The following is a 23,927-nucleotide window of genomic DNA, read 5'->3' as shown; positions in this document are numbered from 1 at the left end:
TTCCAGCAACAGCAATGGATCTAGGAGTATCCCCCAAATAGGAACCTGATTTTTCAGAGGCAGGGCAACCTTGTCCAGAACAGTCAATGAGTCAGACTCCTGGACTTAGGAACTAATTCCCCACAGGGCTTCTCCCATGCCAGGTTTCAGCTTCAGTGTTTGGCCCCCATCCAGTCCACCAGTGAATCCAGGCACTGATCCAGGATTGGACAGTCTCTTCTCTTTCAGTTTCTTTTGGTAACAGAAATAATCCATGAATGAACACATTTTAGATATTAGGATTTCTGTTTGTACTATAAAAATTTTTGATCTGGTATCAGGCTGGCAGGCAAATGCATCTCAGATCATAGTATGAACATCCATTTAAACATATATTATAAGTAAAGTTGGTCTAGAACTGTGCAGAAGGTTCAAACCAATTCAACTTGCTCACCCTCCTGACCCCACAGAATCACAGAATTATAGAATAGCAGAATTGGAAGGCCAGGAAGGCCCTTGGGTCCAATTCCATGTTTAATGCAGGACCACAAGTTGAAGCATACCTGACAGATGGCTGTCAAGCTGCCTCTTGAATGACCCCAGTGTGGGAGAGCACACGACCTCTTGGGTTGCATCGCCATACTGCTCTAACAGTTTTTCCTGATGCTCAGACAGAATCTGGCTTGCTGTAACATGAGCCCATTGTTCTGTGTCCTAGCCCTCCCCTGTTTGACAGCTATTCCAGTTTTTGAACAGTGCCATCATGTCTCCCCTCATTCTTCTCAAGGCTAAACATGCCCAGCTCTTCCCAGTTCTCTCCACAGGGCTGTGTCTCCAGTCCTCTGATCATCCTTGTTGCCCTCCTCTGCACCTTTTCCAGTTTGTTTGATCTTTCTTGAAGTGTGATGTCCAGTGGAATTTGGTTTTGACAGTGAGACTAGCCATTCATGCCAGGTTCTGGCTACGATTGTGGAAGAAAATGATGGCTCAGCCCACGTATGGCTTATGGCGTAATTTTTGGTCTGTTTTTTAAAGGGTGGGTTAACAACCTCTGCCATGCATTGTAAGAACACGTGAGAGGCTTCTCAGGGCTAAGCGTTTTGCAGGGTGACAGAAGCCAACCTCTGCGTCCAGTTCTCCACAGGAAGCCTGGAATCCTCCCAAGTTCAGAGGATTACTCTAGATTGCCCTGCCCAAGGCTTATAAACAAACACTAAATTTTCTATTTATTCTTCAGTGATTAGAGCAAAAGTAAGTATTTTAAAAATCTTACTACATTTCCATGCTGCTTCTACCTGTTTGCTAGAAGAAAGGAAGCAAAAGTACAGCACAGGCATTGCTAATTATTTTATTGCTTGGCTTCACTTCAAGATCATGGCTTAGAGAAGGCAGATACACAGTTGTGAATGAAAATATTCAGTGTGGAAACAAATGAATCAACTCATGCATGCCACAGCTTCTGTGAGATAATATATGGGACAAAATAAGCTTTGTATCAGAAGAATTAGCATGCTAGATACAGTGACTCAATGCAGTTTTCTGCACTACAATCAATTACGTCAGCCTTTCCCACTCTGGTGGAAGCATTTGGACCACAACTCCCAGAATTCCCATCCAGTAGGACCATTGACTGGGAATTCTGGGAGTTGTGGTCCAAGTGTGTCTGCCAGGCACAAGGTTGGGAAAGACAGAATTACGTAATCTAGTAAACATTGTTTCCTAAATTCGAACTTGAATTTGTGCTCCATGGTTGTGGCCACTAGATGTCTGCATTTTGCAAGTTTCAGAGGAGCGCCTTTCTCTCGCAGTCGTCATCCTGCAGTTGCATTCTGATGTTCAGCCATTTTCTTGGCTTCGTTCAAATTCAGAAAATCAACCTCTATGGAAAAGGGCAGAATACCAAGTGTGCATCACTTCCTTAGTAAGGTTGGAATTGCTTCAGAATGAATGTGCCCTTTACTGATTAAGCCCCCCAAACAGCTAATGGTTTAACAAAGCATTTGTGCAGTGTTTTACATTCTGGAGGACTCTGAAATACAGTGCAGATAAACTTCTAATGTTTTTTTCCCTCTCTTTCCAAAGAGCGAGCAAGCACAGAACTGATTTGTAGGCAGAACATCTCTTGAATGATAATTAAAATGCAGAAGGACATCAGTCTCACATTAGAACACAGTGCTGCAAAGAATAGAATACGTTTATCATCTATATGCTCAGAGAAACACACATTCAGTCCATGCTGTTATAAAAACAATCTGCTAAAGGCTAAATTGTTACCTCAATTTATGTTGGCTGCTATAAATAGATCGACTTTTTACAAGCTTGTTCTACAGTAAACAATTTTTGCAAGGATGGATAGAAACAAATTTAGGTCCTGATCCAGAGATAAACATAGGCAAATATCTGTCTGAGTTAAGCTTTTCAAGCTTTTATTTATTTCACTAGACAAATCAAGCATGTGATTAAATTTCTCGCATTGAAACCCAGTATGACTCGTTATAGTAAATAATTCCATATGAAATGGGTGTCCAACACAAAAAGAAGGACTACTCTTTGGGAGTTGATCAAAGAAATGGTTTATACCTCAGTGAAAGCGGGTATAATGTCTTCCAGATATAGATCTATACATTAAATTATGTCAGTGAATCTAGCTACAAGGAGTCTACAGTTTTCAGCTAATTTCAACTAGTTTTCCTATCTATCAACCATTTTAAGCAGTCGGAAAGAGATTAGACCATTTTTTATCATTAGCATTAGAGAAAGGAAACTTTGTATCGAAAGAAATTAAAGATACTCCCAAGTTCTGTCTCAGACGGGAAGGAGCATTAGATGCTAGACAGGGTAAAATCATCTTTGGAGGAAGATTATATACAACAGTGGATTCTGCATGCTCCAAAAACACAGATAAGCAGCGGGTGATGAAAAGTCCAGAGTCTTGAGCATGGGATTTGACCCTTACAGTGGTACAGGACTTATCAGGACTCTCATAAGATCATGTCTGAACTGCTGCAAATCCTGGGCCATTTTAGATGCTTTCTTACATGCCCCATCACATCAAAAAATTCAATGGCTTTATGAAAGGATTGCCTGCTGGTCACACACCACATAATACCATGGTAAGCACAGATGGGAATCCTAGAACAACACAGGAATGCATTCTCCACTTTCTCACTCATATGCTCTGAATTAAACACAGGCAAAAAGTTATTTGCATGTAGAAATGGATTTTGTAATCTACTTTTTGTAATTTGCAACCCATTCCAGAATGTGGGTGCAGTAAAATGAAACCATTTTACTTCCTTCCAAGACATTCCAAAGTGGAGTCATTTGGTTTCACTCAACCTTAGAAGAAATTCAGTTTGCTCATAGAATGTTGTCAGTTCGGCATGGTATAATAAAAGGGTCTTAAAATAAGGCACCTCATTTTCTGGTTTCCTACACCAAAGGCTTTTTTCCTGGTAATATCATGAGAAGAAAATTAAATATGTAGGCTTGCTGTTTGCATTGAAGAAGCTAAATGAGCGATAAGAAACCTTGAGGCCTCTGCCAATTTGTTTATGTTTATTGTGTTTGTGATGATTTCAGTTTTAGTCTGGCATTTCAAGTCTTTCAAATTAGAGGTTCCAATTAATTTCCTACAACCATGATGTACAAATAAGCAAGTTGTTTTGAATATTACTCCTTTAATTCTTCGTGACTCATTTATAAGGAGAGAGGTGACTGGATAGAAGCCAAGAAGGCGGAGGGGGCAGGGAGAAAGAAAGAAACCAAGTCCAATAACATACTGGCTGGATTCCCACGTCATGGCCAACAATCCTGCGTGGTTTCCATGGTGCACTGATTTGTGCTGAACAACCAAGAAGATGATCACATGGTTCTCATAGCAAAGTGGTTCCCATATTTCCCACTCCATCTTTCTGCTCTTATCATAGCCCTGTGAGTGAACTCTCCTTGCTTGATCCATTGCTCCCTATAGAACTCAACAGTCTCATCCAGAATGGCCTACTGAGGTTTAGAGGTAGTTCTTTCTCCTCCCACTCCTGGGTATACCTGCAGTTCTACTTGCCACTCCAGCCCAGAAGGGAATGACAATAAATCATAATGAACACTTTTTCCATGTTTACCCCATCTCCCACCATGCAGCTATCCATTTTCTCCCTTCTTTCAAAAGTAAACAGGAAGCTAGGCACATCAGACCACCAAAAGAAGTAAGTGGATTATGATGAAGTAAAGAATGGATTGCTGAGTGGCCACGTCCATTGCCACTCTTGCCAGTGAACTCTATGATATTTCAGTACTGACAATGGCAAAATGGTGGTTCCAGGTCTGGACAACTGTAGAAGCCACAGTGAAGCATGGGAACCTTAGAACAGGTCATGGATTCTCTCTGCAGTTTTGGGAATCTAAAGGTATCATGCAGAAACACAATGGGTGGGGCTGGACACATGACAGACCAACATGGGTAAGAAACCAGCATGGTTTCTTGTAGCATGTGAATGTGGCCACTACCTTGAACGTTTGGCCAGCTGCATCCAATTCCAAACTGAATTGTTTATGAGCTGAAAGGGTCACATCAGCACAGAATATTTCAGAACATCATAACACTGTAAAACAACATGGAAGTCTCCTTTTCTAGGGCAACATAAGGCAGAGCAGCAGGGGTGAGGTGAAGGCTTTATTCCAGACTTTATCTGACAGAACGTATTGCTGTCAATGCTTCAAATACACAAACATACAAAATGGCTTGCCGGGGAAATGGAAATATCCTAATATTCATGCAATCTGGCATGATGTTATTGTTTATATGAATAGAACAGACAATCCATATAATATCCTGACACAATACAAAGCCCTTTGGGAACTATAGAGAACTCGTAAAGAAAGAAAAACGATTCTATCATATCATCATTGCTTAAGTAAGCAATTTAGGCTGAAACTAAGATAACCTTGCACTCAAATGCTTACTTAGGTTTTTTTAAAAATAGGTTTATAATTGATGTAACACTGATGAAATGTTTGTGTTACTTTCTATTTATTTTTTTGCCTGTGTGGTTGTTCTTTTATTGTTTGGTACAATAACAAAATGAAATATTTTAATGTTTGTATCAGAAAGAATGTAATGGGAATGAAAATTAAGTTCCAGAAAAACTCAAATGGGAAATAAAGTGTTTGCAAACATCAAGTGATGACTAAATCTTTCCTCATTTTGATAAATGGTGCTTGACTTTTCTGTCTCATATAAGCAGTACCTTCCATAGGGGAAACAGTTATATGAATTAGAAATGTGAACAACTTGGGCCTGTGCTTTTTCCCCTTCCCAACTTTTTCCTTGTGTTGTGTGCTTTTAAGATTGCAAATGGGAGGGCACTGCCATTCTTGTTACAGGTCTTTGTAAGCTACTCTGTGAAAGCATAGGAATAGGAATTAAAATATGCTTTAACTCAAGCAACAAATGCAGGCATTAGGGGACAGTTCTCTAGAATTGCCACCTGAACAATACTACAGGTTTGTCCTCCTGGAGGTTTCCTAGACCCCAACCCCCTGGAAAAACTTTATTTAAAGCTTCTGAGCCTTCATCCATGGGCCTTCATCCCTAGACAAGTCCTACACCAGGGCAGGAAAAGAAACCAAGAGGCCTTTATATCTAGCAGATCCACAGGCTTCCCTCTCCTTTTCCCATTCCATGCATCATGGAAATGCATGCTCCTTTTCTGTCTCCATCCATAACAAGAGATGGAAATTCAGATTTGCTATGAAGCATTCCACAGTAACTATATAAGTGGGAAATCCCATCTCCAAGGTTATAGCTCCAGTCACCAATGTGTCCTGCCATATCTGTTCAGGCATGTTCCTGATTGATGTGCCAAGTTAATTAACAACACATGCATGCTCATTGATTGATTTCTCTGCACTTGATTACTGGGCAGTTGACAGCTTGCAGTTCACTGTGTGGTCAGACCCCACTGAAAAATACTGTACTACAGTGTGTGATAATCCCAAAATTCTGCTGTGTTCATCTATAAGGCTCGTATACACATCTGGATGTCCAGTCACTCAAGTGATAAATAGGCATGTGTGAACCAGCTGTTAAGACACACAAAAAACTCAGATTTGTTCTCTGAATGCATACAATTCCAAAGGATAAAGGCATCATAATGGCATAAGTTACAGCAGCTGTAAATGCAGTATGCAAAACTACATCCTTCTGGAGTCATCTAACACAATACTGTGCTTATTGCTTTGACAGTCAGTCCCCCCTTGTTCAATGGAATGTAGTCCCTAGTAAATGTGTTTAGGATTGCAGTCTAAGTCTCTCCCACCAGCTCATGAATCCCTTCTGTGTCTTCCCCAGCATTCTCTTGCTGCAGAGATGCAAAAGAGAAAGACCAAGACTACCAAGCAAACAGGAGTCATTCCAATATTGCCATGCCCTCTTCTCTTGCAGGGTTCATGTTACTCTTCATGTTCCCAAACCACCAGTTTCTTTGACAAGGTAATACAAGATTAAAAATTACAAAACATCCAACATATTCTACAGAAAATAATGTTGAATAAACTGTTCTATAATAATCTGATTACTATTGTTTTAAGTAGATGTGCGTGTGTGTAATTAAATCACTTTGCAAACACACATACAGTATAAGCTGTATTTGCATTTGTTCAAAATGATCCAATACTAGCAACACCCAAGGTTAAGGACCTTTCTAGGTAGGGGTGAGATAAAATTCTTCCCTGGGATTTTATCCTTTAATTGTAGTATTTTACTCAGAAGTTCACCTACAACGTAACCCTCTCCAGACATTTTCAACTGCTCAACAGAAAGCAATGTTCCCAAATTTCAGTCACTTATCATTTACAGTTTTCTTCTAAATAAAAAGGTGTCTGGATCATTAAAAAAGTCAGGTAATGTACAGGAAGTCCCCTACATACAAACCTTCAATTTGCAAACTTTCAAAGATGTGAATGCACATTTACATGTCCAATCATGTAAGCTTTTTTTTAAATTGTTAATTCTCCTCCCACTGCTCAGAAAAATGTGCCACATTTCTTGTGAAGATCCAAGAGTCAAGAGTGGTCTTTGTGAAATGAGACTTGGAGGCTACTGTTTCTCTGTGTGAAATGAATGTGCCCAGTTTAGCCCGGTGTGGACTTTGCTACGTAAGTGGCTTTGTGGTTGCCAGCAACTCAGTTCTGAATAGAAAGGAGTCAAAAGAAAACACCTTTGCATGCAGCTCCCAAATGGTCAAGACAAATGAATGAGGGGAGAACATGGATGGGAGAGATCTTGCACCTGCTTGATTCCCAGATTATTCTGATCATTCACTCCTGATTCTTAAAGCCAAAGTGCAAAGCCCTAACTACTTAATGGCGCAGGCATGTGTGTGTGTGTGTGTGTGTGTGTGTGTGTGTGTGCACCTGTGTGCAGGCTGCAGTTATGAATTTGGGCAACTTCAAATATCTCTTGTCATTGAAGTACCAGGGCTGACTTTTCTGAGAAACCCTACAGGATGGTCTGAGGCACTGCAGAAGGGCTGCTTCTTTTTATTTGCAAGTGGCAGGTGGGTTGCTTTGCAACCTTCCCACTGTCAGTTCGGAACCTAGGCTAACTTTGTTGGACTTATGAACAAATTGGACTAATGAATGTGGTCTCAGAATGGACTTGTTTGTATGTAGGGGACTTCCTCTATCTGCTTTACTCCTGCAGTCAATTTAACACATTGGGGGTGAAAGAAACCTCTGATCCAGGCAAGCAGATTTTTGTGCCAATACAGATTTTTCTTTCTTTCTGAAAAATAAAACAGCCTATGACAGAAGAGCAAACTTCCCAAGATGTCTATTGATTCTTGCCACTGAGGTACATCTGTCCCAGGCAAATGGAAAGCACTGAGATACGAGATCGTAAAGATACATCCTATAGGGTTTTTCAAACAAAAACTGATCCAAGAAAGCAAGGTTAAGTACCCTTCTTCTGACACCACACACAGGTATTATGATACTTTTTACAACCCTGAGATGCACTGTAATTTTGCTTGGGGTAGAAAAACTTCCCCCATTTGTGTAAATTTGCTTCTAAATTAAATTCACTCAAAAGGCTAGATATTAGAAAGAGTCCTTGTCCATTTTTCAAATCCTGCATTTCATGCTTCCTAGAAAAGAAAGCATTTATTACTAATCACTATGAAACACAACATGTACATTGTTTTACACATTTTCTATATACACAGTCTGAGTTTCTTCCAGCAGTCTGCCATGCATCCCTGTACATGGCATTTTTGACCTTACCTGTGCAGTGTTAAGGTACACAGTGAAATCTGAAGGGCTTTGTCCAGTGCTCAAATTAAGCTGCATACCCTGTAAATGTACAGGGGGGGAAGCCCCATAAGAGTTGAGTCACAACATACTGCCACACAATGCCAAAAAGTGAAAAAGTGCCAAAGCTTCAATTTATAAATAGATAGTTTGAATTCTGAGAATGTCCAGCTGAAGCAAACTTGAGGAATTCCAATGTGAAGGAAGGATAAAATCTAAACAGATACTTCAGATCTCAGTCACAAGAGAAAGCAATGAGTACAGAGATATAGACTCCTGGGCACAATTCATAGCAAAGGAAATACTCCAAAGCAAAGTAGGAATCCTTCATAAGAAATTCTATACAGTTCCCTATCAAGGGCAAAGTTCCAGAACTCACACTATGAGAGAAGCAGGAAATGCAGGGCCAACACATTCCCATCTCAGAAGCAGTCCCCTTAATTGTAATGCCAGGCAGTCTTCTCCAAAGTTCTGAGCAAGCCCCTGGGAATGTGCTTGCAGAGTTGGCCTTGGCTGATACAGGAAGCAGTGCGTGTCTACTATGGCCCTACTGCAGGTTTAAAATAAAGCTGAAAGATTTAATAAAAAACTTAGAGCATCAAGAATGATAAACAATAACTTTTGTTAACAAGCCAAATTCCAAGTAAAAAACATCCCTTTGCTATTTTCAATAAATAAGTCCTTATATAAGAGGGGAAAAATGAAGCATGGACAACCAATAAGTACACAAAGTACACAAGTGTATTTATTACATTTTTGCAAGCACTTGGTTCTACATTTCAAAAACGCCACCATCAAGCTGTTGGCACATTTATGTACAAAACAGATTAATTGTAATGCCTGCTACAAAGCATTCTTTGTGAAAATACAAACTCTAATACCAGAGAAAAGCCAATAGCATCAACATCATTACATGAGTTTAAAAGACACAGTTTTAAAAATCATCACAAACTGCTTTAAGACACAAAACTGAAACACTACAATATAGAATTGAAAGAGGTTCATAATATGTTTTGCAGAACTGTAAATACTTGTACTGCACATCTCAGAAAATTTTGACCCCGTAAGACAGTAATGTGTAAAAAATAAAGTTAAAAAAATAATGAAAACAAAAAAATCCCTAAATAAACTAATACTACTTGATGCATAAACATGCCACAAGTAACTATAGTATTACCCTCTACTTACTACAAGAATTGGTAAAAATTACTGATGATGCATGACTAGTAATAGTACAAAGAAGAGTTTTACTCAATAACTTTGATTAGAAATGCACTTACACTGAGAGAATTCACAATGGTCCAATAAGTGCACAAAACTAGCTAGAATTTTGCTTTAACACTGACAAAAATGTCTTGTCAGGATACATCACTTTAAAAGACACTTTACAGCATTCTTGTAGCATTAGAAATAGGCAAAAATAAAAGTTAAAAAAACACCAATTTTGGTCCAATAATACTTATTTTTTTCTTTTTTGTATTTTTTGTTTTGTTTTTTAATACAGGTACTTCTTTCAGATTAACATGACTGACTTTTCTCTTAATATTTTCTTACTCAAAATAAAGGTTCAAATATATTACTAACACTTCCAAACAATAGCTCCAGTAGCAGCCATTAACCTCACTTTAACATAGTACAGGTAAAACCAGTATGTGTGTGGGAAAGCTACAAGCCAAGCTATTACATTTATGGAAGCCTCCTTTAATATATCACATACAGTACATGTATAGTTCATACAGGTGCAATCCACTTAAATTTTTAAAGCAGGTAAAAATACTTCTGACTCTTAAAGATTGCTGGATTATAGAAATATCGCCTTCATAAATGCAGTTAAGCAGCAATTGCTCACATCAGCACATGAATAGCTTCAATGCAACATAACCATTGTGGAGTTGCAGAGATCCTTCCGCAGAAACCTACGCATAGTTCTGTGCAACCTTTGTCTATACACGGCAACTCTTGAGAGGTGATCATGGCATCGTACGCTTGCAAAAGACAAATGGCCATGCATTAACAAGCAACACGGCCAGCATGCTCACAATATAAACAGGAATAGCCATCAATGAAACTTGGAGAATACTTTGCTAAGTACATCAAGAATCATACAATGTTAACAAAGATAAGAAGCACTTCTTTTTTTGTTTTTTTACCTACTCTTACAAATTTAGAAATTGCACCCTTGATTGTTTAAAATGTTCTCAGGACCCTCCATCAAGATGCGCACTGGTCCACTTGGCAAGATTTCCAAATCTGAAGGAATGTCAGCAGTGTGCTTCCTCAAATTGTACACGGTCCCTTTGAAGTATACCTGTAGTTAAAGTACTTACCAAAATCCAAACTAAAAAGTATAAAAAGCTATTTTTTTTCTTTTGAAAAACATAAGAAACAATGCAAAAAGGTGTTATGCGTAACACATACAAAGTGATCTTTTAAAAAAAATCAAACACATCTCCGTATTTGACAATAGTTAGTATTGTTGACCTAACAGAAAATAAATCACTTTCGGATTCGGGAAAGGCTGTTTCAGGAGCTTTGTAGTAGAGACTGGTCACACAAGCTATAAACTAATTAGGAAACCAAGTGCTGGACAACCAAGAATTGTAGAGAGGTGATTGAGAAGTCACCCTAACTATCTTTTGTGAGAAGCACTTTTGATTTTGATTTTAAATGGAGAGATGGATGGCCTTTAGTTAAACAACAAAGCATTCAATGGTAAAAAGTGAGACAAGGTTTTTCTTATGTGTATGCATTGAGTCGCTCTTTAGAGCGGGTAGAATGAATGTCATGAAGCTCCTGTTCTTCCTTTGACTTAATATCCTCATACTTCTGCATTCTGCAAGCATCTTTCACATAAGCCCAGTTGGCAGACAGAACCATGAGATAGTGAACCTGAGAGAAAGAAAGGGAAAGAGGGAGAAAGAAAGATGTTGTGAAGTTTAATCCCATTTATTGCATCATATTTTATCACACATACCCAGATTCTCTTGGAATTTAAATGTGACATGTCCAAGCCCTCTCGCAAAGAGACAGGAATTGGCTAGAATGAAGTGCTTCTTAGGCAGCTCAAAACACAAGAGCTGGAACCTCTTACCTTGTTTTGTGCTTCCTTTTACCAGTGCCTGTTATCTGTTATTTTTAAATCCCTTGCAAATGCATTCATGCTGTTTCCATGATGTTCATCTCTGCACCATTTTTCTCCTCTCTCCTTGCTTCTACTCTGCTCACCTCATTTGCCCACATTTCCTGTTCAGACTCATTTTTTGGCTGAAGATATGATGGCACAGCAGACAGGATATGACTGTTTCCCAGATGTATCTGAGCTTTGCAGTTTTCATGTCAGATCCCACTCCATTTGTGTAGCCATGAGCTGCCCATCTGTATATGTTCACTAAATTTGTCATGCTAATTCATAACGTACTGTAATTATATACCCCTTTATATGCTTCCCTTATATTTGGAGCCATTTCCTTCTGACTTGCAGCAAAAAACCTCTAAGAGATCAGTCACACCAGTTAGGAGAAGAGATAATGTTTGCATTTGGCTCTTATTTTCTACACAAACTGGATCCTCCCTTGCCTGTGTAATGTGTCCTCTCCATCATCACCTTAACTTTCTCTTTTTCTGCATTTTTCACTGCATCTCGAGATTCCAAGCAGTGAGTAAACGCACAGGGAGACCATCTAAACCAGGGGTCCTCAAACTTTTTCAGGGGCCAGTTGAAAGGCACCGGCGGGGGGCATGGGCCAGTAAGGTGGTCCCAGCGAGGGCAGGGGGTGGGGGCATGCAGTGAGGCAGCAGTTTGCTCACGCAGAGATTGTTTTCTCCGAATGAGTCCAAAACAATCTCCGTGCAAGCAAGCCACTGCGTCACCAGGTAAATGCAGGCACGGCAAGTCCAAAACCTCTGAGGTGGGCTGGATAAATGGGCATGGCGGGCCGGATCTGGCCCACAGGCCATAGTTGGAGAACCCCTGCTCTAAACCATTAATTGTTACACTTAATCATATACAGGTTTGTTACGTTAAAAAAAGTCATATTGTCTGGATTTCTTCAACCTTACTACAGTAAACCAAGGAAGGCTGCAGATTCTCTTAAACAAGATCAAATGGGTCACTATAGGCAACTGGGGCAAATAAGGTCAAAAACTACATGGACAGAGAAGACGAAGGGAAATGGCAGCCAAAAGACACAAACTAATCTTGATAGTAGTGAAACAAGATGAAAATTTGGGAAGATAAATTCTGGGGATATTCGTAAAGACTGAAATGAGAGAATAGTATATCCAGTAGCAGTTGTAGCCTTTTTGATTCGCAAGACTTCACATTCCTTCTCTTTCCTACCGTCTGCAAATCTGCCTTCTTTCTTTCTACTGCTGCAGAACAACCAAAGCAGGACGTAGACATTTAAAATTACATGCTTGTGTGCTAAAGTACACTGTTTCAGTGCACACCTAATTTTATGAAGCGAGGTAGAACAATACAAGCCTGATGTATGGCAATACACCTGCCCTTACCATGCAAAATCATGCTCCTAATTCTAATTGGATCTGATCTTTACTAAAATGGTGGAGAATTTATACAGATTATGGGAGCCTCTTCTGCAGAAGGTTTATTCCCTTTAATTACCAGGGAGTGTTTGAGGTTCTCCATCTCTTTCTCTATTTCATTTGTTATCAATTCATTCAACAACACTAGGGATGTGCAAGGAAGACACCCAGGGTTGTGAATCTGTTGCATTCCATGAGTTTCGCTTCCAAGACTCCAGTCTACTTTGTAGAGGGTCAGAGTCCAAGTTCCTGGCAAGTGCACCCAGCATTTGTGGGGTGCTTGCTCAGAATTGACTTCCATGTGGTGCAGAGCAATGCCTTCTCACACACCAGAGCAACCACTCAAATGGTGGACCTGCCTGTACTGAAGAAGGCTGGTGGCAGAGCACACAGTCTCAGAATGCCCAACAGGAAAGAAGTCTCCATGACCAAGCAGAGTCTCCCTTCCATGCCAGCTACAGCTGTCTTTTGGTCTGATGATGATGATGATGTGGGAGAAGGTTGTCCATTGTGCATCCGGGGCTCTGTGAGCATTCACAGGCTTCCTCTCAGCTCAGCTCCCTTTGGAAGACTGGACTGAGCATAAGAGGAAGCCCATGAATGATTGGAAGGATGGATTCCAACAGGTTCTATTCCATCCCTAGACAACACCCTCACTAGAGGACTCATCTGCAATCGAATTTTATGCATTTATGAACAATGCATACATGTTAACAATGTTATCATGAAGTTTGGTGTATCATGCCTGGCTCTGTTGAGTGCAAGAGGGCCAGCTTCTGCAACCTGCCATGCGCTGAAGACAAGTTCTGAGTCAAGACATATATTCGAGGTAAAAACACTTGTGTGTAAAATGTGGACATGATATCTATGCATAAAATCCTCATATGTGTGGGTAACTAGAACAAAAAATAATTCTCTTTGGCGTTGATTTTCATGTTGGAATGTCCATGCTTAATGAGGACAACCTTTCATCAGACAACTAAAGAAATTGTGTTCATGTGCTTGTTATTCAAGTCTTGAGCACTAGCTGCCACTCAGAGTAGAATAAACAAATTTCGAGAGCAAGAAAGCTATGCAATCCCTGGCACTATCAGACTAAATTTGGGGAAGCTGCCTTACTTTACTGACCCACTTAGGCAGGGTGTCTTTATAAATACAAGTCTCCTCAATTTATGTGAGTCATAGTAGTCCTGGTCTTAACTCTACCTCCAGTCTTATGGAATGGATAGAAGCCTTCAAGAGGGTCTCTAAAAGAACCCTGCTGATTATCTGGGGTGGATGAAAAAAATTCCCTAAATTTGGTCAGATGAGCTCAGGAATTGCATTCCTGCCTTGCTCCAAAGGCTTTGGAGTGTCCCTCTGGAGCTGCAGCCTGTGGGCTAGCTTTGAGACTGTACGTCCCCTTGGAGCCATCAATGTTAGCCTTTTGGGGCTTCTGCAGAGCTGTTTCTAGAGTCCCAAGGCTGGATCCAAGAAATGCTCCAGTGAGTACAAATGCTGAGTGCCCCTCAAAAGCGGAGGTGGGGTGGTTTATGGAAAAAAAATAAAAATTAAGCAAAGCAGGTTGCTTTTTTAAAATAATGAAAGTTGAAGCAAAATGACCAGTGCTATTCTGGCTCAGCAATAACAAAAGCATAGGCAGCCCTCGATACTGTGGAGCTCTTTGTCATGGATTCTCAAGGATCTGCCTGAGTGGAGTCTCTTCTCCCTCTGCTAAGCACTGCCTTACTGCACAGGACTCTGAGGTGCAACTAGCCTCATTTGAATGCTATAAAACAAAGTAATTATTTTTAATGCAATCTTTGGAAGATATTCCAAATTGGCAAATCTGCACGCTCATAGTTGGCTGAACATTTTGCATATGTCTCTGTGCCAAACTACCTTCTATGACTTAATGAGGGAGAATATACCCTAATCTCTTATATTTCAAGTTTTATGGCTATGGACTTCCTGGCCGTAGAGGCATTTTGACCAGACTTGATTCTGGGAGAGCAGATGAACCAATGCTTAATGTAATGAGCAGCAACATTAACACAACACTTTCAAAGCTTGAGACACTTTCAAGCATTAATTAATCTTTACTGTGTTCTGCAAAAGAGGCCAAACTAAGTGCAGAGACTGAACAAGTAAGATTAATATGTGAGTTTCAAAGCTGCAAGTGCAGTCCAACCATCCATGTCATCATCTATTTGCCATCTAAACAATGCCTCAGGCACATTCAATAAATACAGAACAGGAAAAGAACTACTTCTGACATAAGATTTTAGAGCCAATCCTATTACCATGGAAACTAAAACAGAGCAAGTTCAGGTTTGAAAGGAACATGCAAGAGTGAAAGGTGGTGCTGGAATATTTGTTACAAAGGTTCAGTGCAGCACCTCCTCTTTCTTCAGAGTAACTTCTCAGATGCAGGAGGGTCTTGCATTTAGAAGAGAGTGCTTCAGAGGGACCTGTTCTCTGCACCCATCTGAAAGATCTAGCTGGAGGCCAGAAGGGATATGTGAGGAATCCATGTGGAGGTGGGAATCCCTTGGATCTCCTGGGAGTCTGGCCCACCTTGCAGCAGCCCTGAGTGTGAATTCCTGGACAGCAGTCCCAGTGCGTGTGGGGCAATCACCAGGAATTGAGCCCCACACACTGCATAAAGCAGCACCCCCTTCCATGCCCAGTGCTGCCATTGTCGGCTGACCAGGCGGGAATGAAGGTTGGACACTGGGAGTGGTGCCTGGCGTGACCACTCACAGTGAGCCTCTTCCAGGTCCTGTTTCTACTCTTTGGGTGAATGAACTGACAGGGAAGGTGGCTGGCTGTGCAACTGGGGTCCTCGAGAGTTCACAGACTTGCTCTTAGTTTGGCTTGCTTTGCATGGTCAGGCCAAGCATGAAAAGAAGTCTGCGGGTGCTAGAGGGATGGATTCTGAAAGGGTCCATCTCGACCCTATTGGTAAGGTGACACATCATGCAGACATTCACCATGGCAGCATTCTGAAAGGGAACAGAGCCTAGGGATGCAAAATCTAGACAGAATCTGGCCCTCTCGCACGCTTGGAACTTCCTTCCCAGGCTTGTTCCTGGCCAGGGAGAAATCCAAGCCAAGATCAAGTGCAAAGGACACACAATGCACACAGTATGCAAAACCTGCTGCTTACACAGCAGCACACAGGTGACAAGTGTATAAGCCAGCCTCATGGGCTTACCTGGACTTGCTTCCTGCTGGATGCCCAAGCAACTGTGAGGTACAAGGGGATTCCCACCCCAACTCTTCCTCACATGTCATTGGCAGAGTCACATCATATTTAAAGTGTCTCTGCGCACTTCAACATCCTCACTGGAGAGAGCCACCTCTGTATGCTGTGTAGCATGAGCTGATTTTCTTCTTGTGGGGAGGCTGAATAGGAATCAACAAACTGGCTTGGCTGGGGTGGCTTTGCATACTCCACTTCATGTTACACTCTTAGAAGGGTTAGATGGTCAACTTTGCTAGATTAATCCAACCACATTTAATGATCAGTGCAGGTTGGATCAGGAAAGGTCACCTTTAGGTGAGTACCTTGAGATACCTTTATAGTGAGTGGCCATTACTCCCAAGACCTGCTTTCAGGCCTGTAGGACCTGTAATGAATGCCCTTGGTGGCTAACTGGTAGCATCCATCTGGAGTTGGGAGACACTATTAGATGTAGTTAAATCCATTTTCTATCTATTATTTATCCATCTGCACTCACAATCCAGGTATTATTATGTTATATGCCACACATGAGTGGTATAGTGGTTAGCGGGTAAAGCAATTTTCTCAACTTGGTGATTACCAGATGCACTGAACTACACTGGTCAATGCTGACTGAGAATTATGGGAGTTCTAGTCCAATATATTTGGAGGGTACAAATTTGGGGAGCAAGTTAAAGTAAGGGACTAGGATGGTAGGGAAACACCCCTTTCAGCCACAAACTTACTGAATGCATGCAACAGAACATACATGCCATTTCTAGCCAAAAAAACCTCTTCATCCATAATCCTTGAAGCATAGCATCATGTGCATTTCTAAATACATTCTAAATCTTACCATTGCAATGACTGCTGCTCCAGCTCCAGCAAGTGCCACAATAAACAAATGGAATGTCATGTTCAGCTGGAAAAAGAGCAAAAGACACTATGTGCAAAATGAAGACACTGATAAAATACACATTTTGCTTATTCCATAGGATAATCAACTTGATATTTCTGTTCTAAAGAAGTGAACTGATTTCCATGAAGTCACTAACAGTATGACTGAGAATTTTCTATTTTCTTTGCAATGAAGTTAAAGATTTGTAAGAATTGTGTTGCAATAGGGAATTCTGTTTTCATCATTTTGGTTGAGGCATTTTTGGAGACTAAACCATTACAAATGACATGACAAATCATGCTTTGAGAATCAGGAAACAAACCCCTACAATTCTCTCTTTTATTTCCAGTTCAATTGCAAACAATATTGATCCGACCTGGGCAAACTATGCGCACACCACAAACTGGCTGCAAACCAAAAGTGCAAACCACAATCATAATATGATTTGCTCTTAACTCAGAAAGGAGAAATGAGAGCACATGAGCTAAGCGGAGAAAGAGAAGTGGAGTGTACCAGTACAAGACTTATTCCCTCGTGGACACTTATGGTATGAACTGTTATGAACATATGAACACTTTTGTTGGAACTGACCCAATGGCTAGGATACTTCAGGGCAGGAACTATGTCAGTGAAGGTTCAATATTCAAGGATTTTCCATGATGTGGTGGTTACACTGTTAGATTAGGGGCCTGGGAGTGTGCCCCCCCCCCCACTTCACAAAGCTGTCTTTCTGCCTTGGGCTATTCACAAAAGGTGGGATATACAGTAATACAATATGAGGAGGAGGAGGATGAAGTTCATGCCTGTATATCTAACTGTTACATACTATACACAGAACTTCACCTACTGTGCAGAATAGAAATGAAATAAACAATATAAATATTATTAAGTATCTATATTCGAAAGAGAAAAGAGAAAGGAAAAGCAGCAGGAGAGCAAGGCAGGCAGCATTTGTCACTGTGCAGTCCCACCGGACAGCTTAAAAGTGGCACTGGTGAGCTTTTCTGCACATCATATTCCAATCCAAAAGAACCATTCCCTTGACTATATTTCCTACTACTATTCTTAAAAAAGCCTCTCTTTTGGGATTAAGAAAAGCTGTTCATCTATGGCGGCAAATAAGAAATGATGGTACTGAGAACTATCCATATACTTTACAAAACGGCTCAACAGCATTCTTATGCATCCAGTGGGACTCATGGCAAGAGAACTTCCAGGGTTAATCAGTGACACTGTTCCCTTCAAGTGCAAAAGGTGTGCAAGTTTGTGATAACACCTCCTTCCCACAGTAGCAAAACTTGCCATAATTCACTCACCTCAGTAGATTCACACATCCTGAAGAAATTTTCAGACATTGTGCAAATCTTTTTTTCTTCTCCAATTGTTACAATTCCTGGGACAGATTAAATACTTGGTGAGCTTTTGACACATAGAAACACATTTATTTAAATAGGTCAGACATCTAGGAAATGTTAACAGATGTTTATAAAATAATGAGACATTGGCTCTGATATATTCCTTGAAGAAATAATAATCAGCTACTTGGTAACATGAGGACAATTCTGAGGGCTAGTCTTTCAGTCCAGTGCGTGCACTCAGTCCTGGAAAATCTAAGCATGTTTTCTTGCTAAACAGACACAAAGTGGGCTCGGTGAGGTCATTCCTTTATTTACAGTATTTATAGGCTTTCCAAAACAAAATTCTCAGAGCAGATCAAAACAAGAGAGCAGTTTAAGAATCAAAAGCAGTAAAAGAAAAAAGTATAAATGCAATAAACAAACAAGTTGCAGATGGTGGAAATGAAACTAAAGCATGAAGCAAGGAAGATGTAGCAATGACAACCAGCTTGGATGACTTTCAAAGGGGAATTCATGGCGAAGCAGGCTAGCAATGCTACTAGTCCGGTTGGCTGTATGCTACCTCCACTTGCAGAGGCAGTGTGCCTATGTACACCAGTTGCTGAGGAAGTAGGGTGGGAGGGTGCTATTGCATTCATCTACTGCTTGTGGAGTCCCATGGGCAACTGGTGGTCTGCTCTGTGAACAGAATGCGAAACTAGACGGACCCTTGGTGCTTCAGCATGGTGCTTCTTATATACTTAGAGCCCTCTACAACTGGGTGCACTATGAAAAAGCCCTTTCTCCCAAAACAAGCCCTCTCTCTTTGCTTCCGCAGAGGGACATTTGTAGAAGGATCTCTGAAGATCATAGAATCCAGCTTGATCCTGGCTTGCCTGATAAAAACATAGCTTGGACCAGGAGCAGACAACCTTGTACTCCACAGATGTTTTGGTCTACAACTTCCACCAGCAATAGCTGGCATGTCCAATAGTTAGGAGTTATCAAAATGGTAGTCCAGAACATTTGGAGAGTACTAGGTGACCTACCAGTGGTTTAAATTAGAGTTTCCTTTTCTTCATATGCAAAAAGAAAGTGGGGTTCAAAACTGGAAACAAAACTTCCAGTTTCTTCCTCATGCAGTATCAAAAGGAAAGGGAAGCACTATAATTTAGCATTAAAGCTAGAAAAAGATGATGTGTCCAATTCACAGGCCACCACACTCATATCGTTCTTCAGAACTCTTTTCACCTGCAAGCAAACTGAAGCTTTTTACTGACTGAAATGGAAATCTATGAACATTTACATTCACTGGCTTTGCCTCTAGTGCATCTTTTTTGCACTAGATATTTGAAGCTCTGCTGGATTAAAAGCAATACTTTGTTGGCTGTTTAATGGATGGAATTCCCCAACAAATAATTCACTTACCATACTGACGGAGATCCAAACAGAAGTTTGCCCCTTCGACTAGGGTGGTGTTTTTGCAAATAGTCCACAAGTTGAAGTACATGTAAACAGGCAGAGAGGTGAAAGCTGTAACCCCCAACCAGGCCAGCATAAAGATATAAGTCAGCATGATAAACTGTAATAAATATGAAAAAAGTGAGACAGAAGACCCGGAGATTTCAAAACTTTTCTACCACCACCCTGCCCCAGCAAGAAAATTCCACTAATCGATCCATTTTTGTAAATGAACACCTCCCTGTGCTTGATTTCCTTGAGAGTACTAAGAAAGCTTGTTATGGTTCACAATCATTTCTAACACCCAAACACCTCCATATAAAGAGATCAAGATGGACGCAAGAAAACAACCCTTCTGCAAACACCACAAGCCTTGCAACCAAATATAGCTAAGAGATGCTCAAACAACTTAGGCTTCCATTCAGTGTGGCTGCCTTGAAGTGCCTGAACTCACCGCCTGAGGATTACAGTATCCAGAGGAGGGTGGGAAGAGCAGGGAGGCCAGAACTGCCCTGGCTATTTAAGTGTTTCACTGGCCCATGAGAAGAGGTGGAGAGGCCCCCAGGATTTCCAGCACCGAGGTCATTCTTGCAACCCTGGAACCACAGCCAACACAGACAGAACCAAGCTGATGGTAAGGACTGGGGGAGGGGGCACTGCTAATTTGGAGCACTTCTCCAAGGACAGAACTGGGACTCTGAACCATCCTATGGATGTCTAAACAGCAGCTAGTGGTCGCAGAATGGTGTCCTTTGGGCACAATCCTCTATTCATGTTCTTTGCTGGCTTTCCATGCACACTGGTACTGCATGCTGCAGGCAGGGCTGTCCTGACACTGAAGACACAACCATGAAATAGTTGAAAGGGAAAGGATTTACATCCCCTTGATTTCAAGCAAGTGTATGTCCCATCCAAACACTGGTGGCAGCCCCATTCATATCAGCAGGACAGTGCTTATGATGTGGTAGAACTCAGCACCCAATCACCACATTGCACGATCAGGCTATGGACCCACACACTGGAAGAGTACAACTCAGATGATTGGTTTCTATCTTCCAGTTTTACATTTTTCACACTAAGAGCTCACAAGGAGTAACTGTCATGCTAGTAAGCAGAAGAAAGAGCACTTGTACAGAAGAGAAGCACTTTTCAGGAAACAGCATCGCTTCACAAGGCACATGGGAACTTGAGCGTGCTGCTTATACTCCCTTGCCTTGAACCCCAAGAGGTACAACTGGCTGGGACTTCAGACACCAACAGCAACACACAGTATCAGTCAATTCCACCAACCGGGACTTCCATAAAAGAACGGCCAACACAGGTAAGCAAGGGGGGGAGAGCATGCGCTGTAAGGCACACCTGCCACTCATATCTCCCCCACTGCACCTCCTCTGTGTCCTGTGTCTCATCCTGTGTCTCGTCCCAACAATACTGCTCCAGCACTCGTTCCCTGAACAGTGGTGCAGTACTTCCACTCACAGCCAGGGCCCCCAGCCCAACAAGCAGCTAAGTTCCCTGTTGCTGAAAGTCAGGCACTCCATCCAACGACCGTCACAGCTGGCCAAGCACATGAAATCACAACAGACTTGCAGGACCACAGCCTGGATGTGTAAAGCAGAATGGCAATCACTGCACCGACAGTGTTTCACGACAGCCTCCAACAGCGCTTTTTTTTTTAAAAAAAAAAAAAAAAAGTGCCGGGACTCACGTCCCCGCCGGCAGTAAGCACACACACCAATCCCAAGCCGAGCAGAGCAGCGGAGCAGCGTCCCAAGCAGCTATCTCTCACTATCAGTTAGCAGACACAAAAGCAGCCTGCAGGCACTATGTTAATGATGTTTGCTGCTGATCTGCTACTCCGTTCAAAATCACTTCGTAAAATCCATTGGGAAAAAGGTGCCAGAACGCCATTCCGGTGCATTCTATGACAAAAAAGCCCTGGCCTCCAAGAAGGTAGCTTTACTCAGTTACTATGGGTTACTGGCTAAGTACCAGGTAATTACCTCCACTAACTCTTCTGTCTCATCTCCTCACAAGCACCAATTGTGCATTCAGATCCAGGAACAAGGTGCTTACGCTACAGACTGTCACCCATTGCATTCCACAGGCCATTCTTGCACATCACAGGATCCAGCCCACACCCTGTTATGTGCTGACCATGCAGAAACTCCACCCCTGTCCAGCAGTACTGACCAGCAGTATATTCCCAGATGTTCTTCAGTTGTAAATCTCTTACCTCTCACCCTTCTGCTCCCTCACAAACTCCAATTATGCAGCAGGAGATGGTGTCATAGGAGACACTGCAGTTTTGCCCTGCTAGCCTCTGAACCACTGTGACATTTCACAGGGCTTTGGCAGGGTGATCAGCTGGCAACCCAGCACATGTGTCTGCCTTTTTCAGGTTCTTCTCCATCCTGGATGCTGTTCTATAAAGACTTCAACAGTACCATGTGTTCCTTCTCTGTTGCTAGGAAGTGGTGGTACAGATGTGCTCTCCCCAGTTTTGTAAGATTTGGCTTCAGACGGCCTCAACTGAAGATAAGAATCGCCTAACAGGACTGTTAATTCCTCAGTGTTTTTCAATTCGGCAAGCCTTGCAATGCAAAGTTACAAGCATCTGGGTTAAACAAATGATTAAGCATCTCATTGGGAAGGATCTTTTAAAACAAAAATAAAACAATTCCCTTCCCCTCCCTGCTTTTAAACTCTATTGAATGTAATGCTCTGCTATTTCCTCTCCTTTTTGTTTTACAGCTTCATGCTCCACCAGCATTACTTAAGTAGATGAGACATCTCTGCCAACTCCAGCTACTCACACTGGAGTAATTAGCTGGAAGCAAAGAGTCATTTAAGTATCTCAAATTGTAGATTAAAAGGTTGGCCTTCAATTACTTTCAGACAAACAGTTTTGGTTTTGCAGCCTTTACACTCACTTGGATATTTGATAATGAAAAGAGTGTAAGTGTATAGTTAGTTCTGTTGCTTCCACAAAATCCTAAGGACTAAAAATATCCCTATGGTTTGGATTCTGTAGTCTTCCAAGGCTCTGCTCTGAGGACTGGAAGCCACTGCTTGCTTGCCAGCTAAAGGGTTGTCATTTGGAGCTTGTAACTTCATCAGGAAGCAGACAGGTATAATGCTGAGTTTCACCTTATCATCAGGGGCTGCCTCACTACGCACAACACAAAAGGGCTTGTATCAACACCATTTGAAACCTGTCATAGGAATAAACTGGGGTTTTTTAGTGTTGTAAAGAAATAATCTTGGCAAACTACCCAAACAGTTTTGGCTATCATGCAGGACCGAAATGCAGTAAAGTCATGGGATTGAGTTTTCTGAAATGGGGGTTACATCATTTACTATTAAGGCAGGAGGGAAGTAAGGTCTACCGTGAGGAAGAGGGGCATGGTTGCATGAAAGTTTGTGCAACAGGGGTCTCATCATTTGCACTATCCTGCCAGTGTCACTGTGATTTAGATTAGCAAGAATCTGCACAGGAATTACCAAAGTCCTTATATGGCTTTCAGGAATGCTTAACTGGTACACAAGGCACTCACACAATTCTACACCTGCCAGAAGCAATATAGAATTATATTGCAAGATTTTAGAGTGGAGAGGTTTAGATGTACTTGGGTGCTCTCTGATTAGACTGTTATGACAATAACAGAAATGACTGTTCACATAAAGAGCACTTTCAACATAATGATCAGATGTGTCCTCGTTGCCTTAAGTCTGAAGACAATGGGAATTTGATTTATTTTTTCATCCAGCACACTAAAACAGGATGACTAGGGTGTGAGTTTATGCAAATTAGGACAGAAAAAGGGTTTACAACTCCCAGTATGCCCCAGCCAGCATAGTGGGAGCCAAAGGCCTTTTTTCTCTATCTAATGATTCCTTACATCATTAAGGAATCAGTTTTGTTTCAATTATAAGGAAAGAAATCCTCACAATTTCATGTAAGTCACAAGAATAATTTATTTCTCATTTTAGCCTCATGATTGTGTGAACCAAAGAACAATCTTTCATCTACATGATGACTATTATTATAACTACTCCAATCTAGCATTTCCATGCACAACATACTCATAATTAAATATGTGGAATTACAGCAATTTCTTCTGTTGAAATCGCCAGGGTTAAATTTGCTTCATTCGATGTAAACACAGCTTGATTGTGGTGGGTTATGAGGAAA

The 23,927-nt window shown here is 41.3% G+C and overlaps 1 protein-coding gene across 1 annotated transcript in view; it reads right to left on the bottom strand.

The window, feature by feature from the left end:
• Window positions 1–9,029: 9,029 nt before the first annotated feature.
• LOC123024465 (neuronal membrane glycoprotein M6-a) overlaps window positions 9,030–23,927 on the bottom strand; it is a 37,106-nt gene continuing 22,208 nt past the window's right edge. The window contains exons 3-6 of the mRNA XM_044432185.1: window positions 19,700–19,853; window positions 18,251–18,327; window positions 16,893–16,958; window positions 9,030–11,175 (exon numbers count right to left, since the gene is read on the bottom strand). Of these exons, the coding sequence (XP_044288120.1) occupies window positions 11,023–11,175; window positions 16,893–16,958; window positions 18,251–18,327; window positions 19,700–19,853 (450 nt within the window). The 3' untranslated portion in view covers window positions 9,030–11,022. The remainder of the gene's footprint in view (window positions 11,176–16,892; window positions 16,959–18,250; window positions 18,328–19,699; window positions 19,854–23,927) is intronic.

The sequence above is a fragment of the Varanus komodoensis genome, unplaced genomic scaffold (genome assembly GCF_004798865.1).
Source record: "Varanus komodoensis strain SLA01 unplaced genomic scaffold, ASM479886v1 scaffold237, whole genome shotgun sequence".
NCBI lineage: Eukaryota > Metazoa > Chordata > Lepidosauria > Squamata > Varanidae > Varanus > Varanus komodoensis.
The sequence above is the reverse complement of the archived record's forward strand: the minus strand, read 5'-3'. Positions and strand labels throughout refer to the sequence as shown.